Consider the following 12015-nt stretch of genomic DNA (forward strand, 5'->3'; position numbering starts at 1 on the left):
CGCAATGAGAATGATTATCCACAGCAAGAGGAGCCCCCTTCAGGGTCAGAGCATGAAGTCTGCAAGTTGCATTCTGTCTCCTGTTTTGTCATCTAGCCACATTTTGGGCAGAAATTAAAAAAAAGGATTCTTCAATCCTTTCAAGACATGGGTTTAGCCTGAATAATTGTTCATACACTCTTGGTTTGTATCTGATTCCAGTAAGTTAAAAGGTATTCCTTTTTTCCCCTTTCTTGTCCTCTAAAAAAAGGATTTTTATAACCAATTTGCCTGATGCAATCTTTTACCCCGAAGCAAAAAAGAATCAAATTTTAGTCAACAGATGATGCATTTACTACAGGATTCATGCAAATATTAAATATTTTTCTGTTCTTTTTAAGTGTTTCTGAGGCTGAATTGTCATTTTGATATTGATGAGCCACAGTGCTTTCTCAGCAGTAATTCAGATCTGCCTACTTAATAGGAGTAGATCAATAAGGCTTTGGTGGAATAATTCATCAATCTTAGCAGAAGACCCAATCCTGTTGTTTCTCTCTATTTCAATCTTCTGTCATTCCTGTGCATGCTTAGGCATTTTGAGATAAATCTTACTATTTACTCTTGTATACTTTTTATGTCAGAAATAATTTAGGAGCTCAGAACTAGTGGTGCTATTTGTGTACCTTGATGATTTCAGACATCTGTAGGAAAACAAAAATCTAATTGTGGAATGTTGTGTTTATTTGTCATATCTTAGAGACATATCATAGTCAAGATGAAAATCATACTGATGAGGCTGTTTCAAGCCCTAGGAAGGAGAGCGTGCAAGAGAAACACACACACACACTGCATGGTGGTGGTTGTCATGGTGGTGATATTGTTTACTTAGAAACACTGGTCCTTTCACAGTAGCGTAGTTATATGTAACTATAACTAGTTATTAAATATATAGTGTATATTTAATATATAAATATATAATATTAAATCTTAAGATTATGATTAATAATATTAAATGTTAATATATTTCTGTATAGACCAATTATTACTAAAGATATTTTTAATGAAATGATTATTAAGTACTCTCTGAAAAAAAACTTAAATATTCTTTGCTGGATGATAGAATAACTTCATTATCAATAGATTGCAATAGACTTTATCACAACTCACATATTTGAGTGTTGACTCTGTAAGAAAACCCAAGGATAATGCTTACTATGCAGTAAAATGATACAGCTTCACAAGAATTATTTTAAAAGGAAAAAAGAAAAAAAGCATGTTAGTCGAATTTATTTGATTCTTGTTGTATTATTATCACATGCTAGAAATTTTCACCTAAAATATCTTATTTATTTAAAAACTATGTTTAGGGAAAAGGTAATACTATTTGAAGCAACCCAGCATTGTCACTGGGATCCTTTTATCCTTCTCTATAATCTCGGAATCGTAACTCAAATGAGGTACAAACTTGAGAAAATAATCATGAAGATGATGCACACTGCCCATCTCTCTAGCAATTCAGATATTTGATATTCTTGGCATCTCTTTATGATTAAAAACATAATAGCAAACACAGATTAAATATTTAGGTATATGCTAGCATGGGGAGGCATAATTTTATCTCATCCCTCTGAGGGTCTTCACCTGGGTCTGAGAATTTTAAATTAACATAAAATGGATCAACAGGGGAAAAGCTTCAAATTTATTTGCATTTAAAGTGACATGGGAGTCTTCATAAGGAAATGAAGAGCCAAAGAAGTGGCAAGACTTCAAAGCTTTTATAGTAGGTTGAACAAAGAGAGACAGTTGTGGAAACGTAACCAAAGAACATGGGGAGGTAAAAGGAAGATAAGAAGGTACTTTAGCAAGATCTGTTTGTACAACATTCTTTCTGCCTCCACTCCTTGCTTTGGTGATAAGAATGTTTCCTATTCTTTCTGATACAGGAAGGATATCTTTCACATGGGAGTTTTATCTTGTACTTTTAAGAAGCAAAGGGGAGGTCAGATGCAGAATGTTCTCGTATCTGTTTTTCAGATGCCTTTGGCTCAAAGTAATCCTTATGCCAAGGTGGCAGGTTTGGGGCAGCATATTCTGCACCCCTTCACCAGGCATTGCTGTAAGCACTTTACCTGAGCTACTTCACTTCATCCTTACTATAACCCTCTGAGGAACCATAAGAAGAAATCAACAAATCCACCACCATAGGGCACCTGGGTGGCTCAGAGGTTGAGTGTCTGCCTTCGGCTCAGGTTGTGATCCTGGGGTCCTGGGATCAAGTCCTGCATCCGGCTTCCCCACAGGGAGCCTGCTTCTCCCTCTGCCTATGTCTCTGTCTCTTTCCGTCACTTGTGAATAAATAAATAAATAAAATGTTAAAAAAAAAAATCCACCACCATAGTAACCAATCCCAGGATGCTTTTCTCAGTGATCCATGAAGCTCACAGAAGATTCATTGGAGGTAGCGTGGTGTTCACATATTCTCTCTATCATGTAGAGGATATGAACAACAGACTAAGTTTCATTTACTGGTCATGTAGAGACGTCTTCATCTGACAATTGGAGAATACCTCTTCTTCCCACTTGTATATTGTACATTTACGTATACAAGCGAATGTATGGTATTTTAAAATTATGTACCGAGCCATAAATCAATTCTAAAATGTACTTTCCATGTTACAGATGAAGACACTGAGATATGAAGGGACTAAATAACATGGCAAAGAGCACAGAGCTAGTATGCAGCAGAGCAGGGCACAGACCTAGCCTGCCATCAGAGCCACTCAGCTCTAGCATTATCTGTCCTCACTGGTGGTCATACAGGTGGAAGACAAAGAGCTGGTCTTTAGGAAATAATTTGTATATCAAGAGAAGAGAGGCAGAGGGTAAACCCAATTCATTATGTAATGCTTTGAAGCAAGGATGTTGTCAGTTTGGGATAAACCAATTAGAATGTTATGCCACCTATGAAGCTAGACTTCTAAGAAAACAATCCCAACCATACAGTAAAAGTAGATTTTAAAAGTTGCCAAAGGTTTAAATAGCGAAAGCAAGGCAGAAATGACGTAATTTGAGTTATTACCTGAAATTAATTTTTTCACAACTCAGACCTGAATTATTGATCATGTTTAAGGCCTCAAACATGAGGACACCCACTGATGTTTTCACGGTCACATCAAACTCATGACAAACTCCTTTCATGACCCTCTCCCTTATCCACAGGGCACACATTTCAAGAAGCTCAGTGGATGCACAAACCACAGATGGTACCGAATCTTATATCCACTATGTTTTTTTCCTAAACGTACACACCTATGATAAAGTTTAATTTATAAATTCGGCACAGCAAGAGATGAACCACAATAACTAGAAATAAAATAGAACAAGTATAACAATATAGTATAATAAATGTTATGTGACTGTGGTCTCTCTCTGTCAAAATATCTTATTGTACTGTACTCACCCTTCTTCTTATGATGCTGGGAGATGGTCAAATGCCTACGTGATGAGATGAAGAGAGGTGAATGACCGTAGGCATTGGGGCACAGCGTTAGGCTACTATTGACCTTCTGACAACAGGGCAGAAGGAGGATCATTTGCTTCCAGATCACACTTGACCATGGCTAACTGAAACCACAGAAAGCAAAACTGTGGATAAAGGGGACTCCTGTATTTCCAAAACTGAACTCATATACGCCCCCTCCCATCTGCTCCTCCCTCTTGTGCTATTCTCTGGCCCCATCTATGCCGCCACTACCCACACACCCAACTGCTTAAGTTAGAAACCCAGGAGTCATCTATGAAATCTCTTTGCCCCCCACCCTTGGTAAACTTGAATGAATTTGTTGAATGAAATTCCATATTCTCCATCTAATACTTTAATCCCCAAGTTAGACAGTTGACAGAGAAAGTGTAGAGATGAGACTGGATGCTGTTCTGATGGTTTCTAATGTGTTTTGGTTTTTCTGCCCATATTGTTCAATTCTCCTATATGGTTTTGTTTTAGGTTTAGGGGGATGTTTTTGCTTTTTATTGATAATGGTAGTATTGCTGTTGAGTGTAAGTACATTCATGGAGGATTCACTATAGAGCAGTGGAGATGTTTTCTCCTCTCCAGGAAGTATTGTGTCTGTTGATAAACATAGTGCTTTGCCTTTGACATACACACACACACACACACACACACACACATGCACCCACTCTGAGTGGGATTGCCCTCTTTAATTATGTCCCCTGGGGGAAAAATCAGTTTCCTGGCAAGGTAGCTTTCCTAATCAAAGTCTTCCTGGGTCTTAAGTAATAAGAAACTCAAATGTTTCAAACTGAAACTTACAGTGGGGCTTAATTGGGAATGTATTTTTATCTCCTTTGGGGATCAAAAAACTTTAAGTGTTACATGTTTAGAAAATATTTCGTGAGGGACACAAGGAAGGTTTCACCCATTTTGATCCATTTCTATTTAAGAGAAGTTTCTGGTAAATAAACGTACACATTGGTATCAAAAGCCTGAATAATTCATCTCTTCTGTGACTTTTAAATTACTGCTTTCCAGATAATTTTTCACTTGAATGTATTTCTAAGTATAGAAAATTTTGCATTGATAGAATATGAAGGAAGGTGCCTTGGGCAGGTAAACTGGAGGCCTGAGTTCCAATTGGAATTTAATGGGAAGATGAACTCTGCCCCTTAACCTCCCACCCCAGGGAAAGAGTTAATGGAGAAAGAAAGGAATTATGGATTGAACTTCAGGGAAGCCCTTCATTTAATGGGCAGGAGAGGAAGAAGGAGTTAGCTATATAAAGTCCAAAGAAAATCAGAGCTGAACCATAAATGGTCACAAACAGATTTTACTCAGGACTATTATAATAGGGAGAAAGAGACTCCAATGGAGAACAGGGTTCAATTCCAAATACATCACAGACAAGTAGGGATTTTTAGCCAGAGTAGGGAGTGGGGATCAGAGGATAGAAATGACTAAGGGTAAACCTCAGGAGTTAAGAAAGGACTCTGGTGAATCAGACTTTACAGGATTCTTACTGAAGGCAGACCAGGGTGATCAGATACAAGAGTAGAGAGTGAAGAATTTGATCAGATATTGAGGATAACCAGTTATGGAGGGTGAAGTGTTCCCTCTAAACTGATTTAAAATTAGGGGATCCCTGGGTGGTGCAGCGGTTTAGCGCCTGCCTTTGGCCCAGGGCGCGATCCTGGAGACCCGGGATCAAATCCCACGTCGGGCTCCTGGTGCATGGAGCCTGTTTCTCCCTCTGCCTGTGTCTCTGCCTCTCTCTCTCTCACTGTGTGCCTATCATAAATAAATAAAAATTTAAAAAAATAAAATAAAATTCTTGCTACAACCAGGCAATGCAAGCCTGACAAGGACAGACACTGAACCTGAGGTAGAGGCCCAGACAGCTCAGAGGAGCCTGAGGAAAGTTAGTCAGGGAAGTAGTCTTTGTCAGGAGGACGCACAGCCAGAGGACGGATGGTTTTTGTCATGCAGGCTAAAAAGTAAGTTCCAAGATTCAGACTAGCAAATTCAATTAACAAGGTCGTATCATAATTTTAAGCTCAGCAATTTCTTTCACATATGACATCTATTTGCTAAGTTTTGAGGGGTTATAATTTGTAAAATTATAAAGTCAGTCATCCCATCTCACTTCTCTGACTTCTCCATCTTTTAAAAATAAGACCAACATTACCTCAACGTCAAAATTTTGATGTCATCTTTGTCTCTCCCCTCATCCCATTCCTACTGATGCAGCCCCTCCCTCAATCTTGGTGTTTTTTTCCCCTGGTGCTTTCAGATCCCCTTCCTTTCCCAGCATCCTCTCCACCACTCTAGGTCAGGTCCCCACTGCCTCACAACCCAGTGGCTATAGTAATAACACTACCAATATTTGTGCCTCATACTAACCTCATTCTACAATTCTATTTCACAAGCCATCCTTAGATTCATCTCCCCAAAATACCATTTCTGGTACATTTTTATAATTAGTATTTGTTAAATCCTTATAGACCAGACACTACAGTAAGTGTGCTATTTCATTTAATTCCTAGAATCAATTTTTGTTTGTTTTCTGAAAGAGAGAGAAAGAGAGAGCAAGGGGGAGGGGCAAAGGGAGAGGGAGAGAGAGAACCTCAGAAAGGCTCCACGCCCAGCACAGAGCATGATGCAGGGCTCTCGATCTCACAACTCTGAGATCATGACCTGAGCCAAAATCAAGAGTCAGATGCTTAACAAAATGAGCTACCCAGGCACCCCTTGAATAAATCTTAAACAGTAGGTTTTATTATTTCTACTTAGCAAATGAGCAAATTAATCTTTAAGAGTTTGAGTAACTTACCTAAGATTGCAAAAATTAAGTAGAAAAATCTGTCTGCCTCCAAAACGTGAGCCCTTAACCATGTCGCATATTATCTTCTGTGGCTGTGTGTGGAAGGAGTGCTGGCAACTCTGGGGAGACACAGCTCAGCGAACTACAGTTAGATTTTGAGGGAGCCCCTTGACCTCACCAAATGGATAAAAGCTTATTCAAGATTTTTAAGCAGGGGATGTGGAGGGACACATTTAGATGGTGAATGGGTTTGAATGATTAAAACTAGGGAATGAATCTCTGCCCACCATGAGCCTTGGCCTCAAAGCATGTGCCATCTACTCTGTATGGGATGTTCTTACTGAATTCCTCACCTCACAAGTCTTCTAGACATTCCTCCAAGGTCATCTTCCTGGAGACGGGGTATGTCTCTCCTCCATACCCTTACAGCCTCTACCCAAAGCACTTAGGATGTCAGGAGTCTATCATGTTGCAGACTGTTGTGCAGTGGTTCACATTTGATTCTCACAATCGTGTTGACACATTTCTACCCTTATTTCCAAGGTGAGGAAAATAAGGCTCAAGAATTTTGCATGACTTAACCTTCCTAGATTGTATCTGAATCATCTTTGTGTTATCAATGCCTGGTACCTACTAAGTGCTCAATAAACATGTAAGGAGTACAACAATCACCTTTATCTGTTTATATATTTTATTTTATTAAAAATACTTAAAACTCCTAGATATAGGAATTATCTTTTCCATGTTTTCATGTTCCTCATAATGCCTAAGTGCATTGCACAGAGCAAATAAAAGTAATTCATTTATTTATCTAGATAGGTCTTCATTGTACTTACTCCCATATGATTTTGAATGCAGCACACTTTAGGGTAGGGCTTTTTGTTTTTTTTTGGGGGGGTTGGGGTTTTTTAAGATTTTACTTATTTATTCATGAGACACAGACAGAGGGTTTTAAATGAATATTGTTTTGGTAGAAATTTATTTAAATGAATATTGTTTTGGTAGAAATTAGTATAATGCCAGATTCTCTTGGAAGACCATTTCTGCCCTAGAATTATATGATATTTATAAGCCAGGTAAATATTGTACCTGGTAGAATGAAAATAGAGGTGGAAATAGTACCAACTCTTAGTGAAACTTGACTATGTAACAGGCACTATGCCATTCACTTGACATATAATATATCATTTAATTCTCTTAAGACCCTATGGAGTAGGTATTATTTTTACCCCCCCCCATATCAGTGAGCAAGGAAGGCACAGAAAGTTAAGTAATTTCTTCAAGATCACACAGCTAGTAAGTGGCAGACTGGAGTTTGAATCCAGGTACCATGCCTCAGAGTCTATATTCATTCTCTCAATTAATAAGTATATTTTTACCCTTGTATATAGTAGTCTTCATTTTAGGCTCTAATAGATGGTCAGTGAGTTTCTATTTGATTGCTTGAGGTCTAGCAAGGGTATTTGCTGACTGATGTATAAAAGTGGAATTATTTTTTAGTGGTCGATGACTCATTTCAGTTGAAAAAATTATTTGTCTAAACCACTCATTTTTAGTATTCACATTTTACATGCTGTACCAATTCATCCTCAATTAAAAGAAAGCACTTGCAAAGTGACTAGGAAATAGTCAATTATTGTTTGAGCTGCCAAGCTTCAGGAATTAGCATCCTAGAATTTGCAAAAATGTTAAGCCAGGAAAAAGAAGTCCTGAAACACCATTTCAACTGCTTTTGAAATTCTGTCAGATATTGGTAATTGTATTATAATTTAAATTTTGGAATCATGGAGTTTTAGAATTGGATGGGAAGTTTGAGATTATCTGTGCCAACTTTCTGCTTAATGCCAGAAGTGTTCACACACATTTGGGAAATAAGACATTTGATAAATGTTCCTCTAACATTTATGTAGAGTTGATGGAAACAATCCAGGGAATTTTTTATACTATTATATAACTTTGTGCCTTTGGCTAGCAAAATATTACAATATTTAGCCAATCCAGTCCAGCAGGGGCTCTTAACTACTCCTTCCTGGGTCTTTCCCATGCTTACACCTGACCCTTTGAGAAAAAGCTTGCCAAGCTCTGCTCTGAAGTATTGTAGCTCTTTATGTTTTATTTTTAAATCTTATTTCTCATTTCTTCCATCATGTGGAATAAAATGATTGACAGAATAAACAATACAAGCACAAAGAGCCTACACATGGCTTGACTTTCTTCCCACTATGTCTCATGAGTAATTGTTCTTTCTCCTTCCCTCTCCTACCTCCAACCTGCCCCGCATCTCCCTCTCTCATACTCACACTTTTTCCTGAAGCTGATAAACTGGACACAATGGTGGTCTTTCTTTCTTTCTCACATTCAGTCTGCATGTCATCAGTTGCTCTAGGATACAAATAACGTTGTTGCATAATATACGTCTAAAAAGACATAGTCATCCTGTTTATGATCATTTAAAGATATAATTTATTGGTACCACATGTGTATGAAACTGAATGTTTTTAAACAAAATTAGATGCAGGGGACACTTGGGTGGCTCAGCGGTTGAGCGCCTTCCTTCCGCCCAGGGCGTGATCCTGGAATCCCGGGATCGAGTCCCACATCGGGCTTCCTGCATGGAGCCTGTTTCTCTGCCTATGTATCTGCGCCTCTCTCTCTCTCTCTCTCTCTCTCCCTCTCTCTCTCTCTCTTTGTGTGTGTTTCTCATGAATAAATAAATAAAATCTCTAAAAAAATGAATTAGATGTAAGTAGTCACTTTTTCAGTAAATCCTTCTCTATGTGGCCCTGCCCTCTCCACTGCCTTTCTCATGATCTCTCCCACGGGCTACCTCCTCATCAACCAAGGCAGACAGTTTTCTTAAACGTATTGTAAAAGGCTACTTCTCACTACTCCTTCTGCCCACTCTCTGGTATTTTTCCTGCTTCCAAAGTCATGAGGGTCTTTGTTACAATATCATCATCTCCGTGTGGCCTTCGATAACATTCTTTAATGCCTGCCTCAACTCTTTTTTTTATGACATTCATGACATTCATCCTAATATGTAGTTTTCTCATTGTCTACATTTGGTTTATATGTGTATGTGTGTGTGTGTCTGTCTGTCTGTCTGGGTCTGTGAGGTGATACTACTCTTTCTACGGGAATATAAACTTCACAAGGTTAAGGAGTGAATCTGTTTTGTCTACCACCGTTTTCTAGTTTCTAATATAGTACCCAATAAATAAATGTCAAATAAATGAATGTCCTGAAATTATAAGTGTCAAAATGGTCAGAGACACTACTACATATCCAATTGCCATTGGTATTTTTAACGATTTTGCTGATCCCATTTTTTTGCATTTTTTTTTTACTACTAGATTACTTATCATTGAACAGTCATTATTCCAGATACTGTGTGCATACATCCCTTTCTTCTTCACTGATGGTAAGATAGGTATATTTGTCTCAGTAATGCCTCTGGAATTTACATATTCACAAAATTTGGGAAATTGGAAATAGTCATCTGTCTATATAACTGAGAAATATTTTTTAGATTACATAGAACTTCAAGAATAGCCTGAAAGACAACAGGAAGGGAAGGTATCTAATGTTTTTGTAATGAAATTGAATCTAATAGTTTTGAGTGGTTTTAAAGGTTTTTTTTTTTTTTTTTTTAATTTTACTTATTTGAGAGAGAAAGCATGCAAACAGGGGGAAGGATGAGGGGTGGAGGGAGAAGCAGGCTCCCCACTGAGCAGGGAACCCAAAGTGGGGCTCAGTCCCAGGACTTCAGGATCATGACCTGAGCCAAAGGCAGCCACTTAACTAACTGAGCCACTTAGGGGCCCGACTCTAATAGTTTTTTATCACAGTGTTAAAGAAGGCATATAGCAGAAAGGCAAATCACTGTGTAATTATGCTTTTCTAAGAAAATATGGTGAGACATCAATTTAGCATGCTCTGAACAGTACCTGGAATGTCCTATTCACATATGTAATAAATAGTTCAGGATGGTACTGATTATGTTTCATCACTAATTTTTGGAAATAATTATTTACCTGACAGTTAAAACTCTTAGAAACATTTTTTTACTGATTCTTATATCTTTCCTTCCAACCACTATTTTGGAAACAGGAGATTATTTGCCTTAGGAATCACACTTGTTTATTGAATTGCTATAGAGTGAGTTCCATAGTCCTAATGCTGTGATAAAAAACTATTAGAGTCCACTGTATCTAAAAATTACATCTTCTTTACCTATTCATCCACTGATGGACACTTAGGTTGTTTCCATATTGGATATTATAAATAATGCCACAGTAAACATAAGGATGCATCTATCTTTTCAAATTAGTATTTTTATTTCTAAGGATAAACACATAATACTGGAATTGCTGGGTCATATGGTGGCTTTATTTTTAATGTTTTAAGGAAAATTTATACTGTTTCCCATAGTGGTTGCACCAATTTACATTCCCACCAACAGTGTGCAAGGGTTCCCTGTTTTCCACATCCTTACACATCCTTATTTGTTGTCTTTTTGATAAAAGTCATTATAAAAGTACACCTTACACAGGTGAGGTACTGTGATTTTGATTTGTATTTTCCAGGTAAGTGATATTGAGCATCTTTTCCTGTGCTTGTTGGCCATCTGTATGTTTTCTTTGGAAAAATGTCTATTCAGATTCTCTACTCATTTTTTTAATTGGATTATTTGTTTTTGTTATTGAGTTGTATGCTTTCTTTATATATTTTGGATATTAACCCCTTATTAGATATATGATTTGCAGATATTAGGTTGCCTTTTCATTTTGTTGATGATTTCCTTCACCATGCAGAAGGTTTTTAGTTTGCTGCAATCCCATCTGTTGTTTTAGCTTTTGTTGCCCTTGCCAGAGGAGTCGAATCCAACAAAAGCATTGCTAAAAACAATGTCAAAGAGCTTACCATTTATATTTTCTTCTAAGAGTTTTATAGTTCCAGGTCTTATTTTCAAGTCTTTTATCTCTTTTTTAAAGAAGATTTTATTTATTTATTCATGAGAGACACACAGAGAGAGGCAGAGACACAGGCAGAGAGAGAAGTAGGCTCCTTGTGGGGAGGGACTCTGATGCAACTCTCAATCCCAGAATCCTGGGATCATGCCTGAGCCAGAGGCAGATGCTCAACCCCTGAACCACCCACATGCCCCTCAAGTCTTTTATCTATCTCTTTTGACTTAATTTTTGTGTGTGGTATAAGATACTGGCTCAGTTTTATTCTTTTGCATATAGCTGTCACTTTCCCCAGGATTATTTATTGAAGAGACTGTCCTTTTCCTACTGTATATTCTTACCAGCTTTGTCATGAATCCATTGACTTTATGTGTGTGTGGGTTTTTTTTTTCTGGGCTTTCTATTCTGTTCTGTTGATCTGTGGGTCTGCTTTTATGCCAATATCATACAGTTTCAATTACTACAACCATGTAGTATAATTTAAAATGGGAAGCATGATACTTCTGGCTTTGTTCTTTTTTCTCAAAATTGCTTTGGCTATTCAGGCTCTATTTGGTTCCATATAAATTTTAGAATAATTTGTTGTAGGTCTGTGAAAAATGTCATTGGAATTTTCATAGGCTTTACATTAAATACTTTACATTAAGGGGCACCTGGATGACTCAGTCAGTTAGGCATCCAACTCTTGATTTTGGCTCAGGTCATGATCCCCGGGTCATGAGGTCAGGTCC

The 12015-nt window shown here is 37.7% G+C and overlaps 2 protein-coding genes across 44 annotated transcripts in view; one reads left to right on the top strand and one right to left on the bottom strand.

Annotated features, from left to right (window-relative positions):
• Positions 1–12015, top strand: part of DLGAP1 (DLG associated protein 1) — an 875942-nt gene that overhangs the window by 291444 nt on the left and 572483 nt on the right. The gene's annotated exons all lie outside the window — the stretch shown is intronic.
• LOC144315493 (uncharacterized) overlaps positions 1–12015 on the bottom strand; it is a 52980-nt gene that overhangs the window by 27935 nt on the left and 13030 nt on the right. For 10 of the 36 annotated variants that reach the window (XR_013381214.1, XR_013381213.1, XR_013381207.1 and 7 more), the window contains exons 2-3: positions 8615–8696; positions 3440–3603 (exon numbers count right to left, since the gene is read on the bottom strand). Coding sequence is in view for 14 of the 36 variants with exons in the window: in XM_077900157.1 (XP_077756283.1) it covers positions 1147–1212; positions 3440–3474; positions 6324–6433; positions 8615–8696 (293 nt within the window). In the remaining 22 variants the exon portion in view is untranslated. Of the gene's footprint in view, positions 1–1146; positions 1213–3439; positions 3604–5370; positions 5481–6323; positions 6457–8614; positions 8697–12015 lie in introns of all 36 variants that reach the window. The other 26 variants (XR_013381193.1, XR_013381194.1, XR_013381195.1 and 23 more) reach the window with 16 other exon arrangements.

Source organism: Canis aureus, chromosome 6 (genome assembly GCF_053574225.1).
Source record: "Canis aureus isolate CA01 chromosome 6, VMU_Caureus_v.1.0, whole genome shotgun sequence".
NCBI classification, from domain to species: Eukaryota; Metazoa; Chordata; class Mammalia; order Carnivora; family Canidae; genus Canis; species Canis aureus.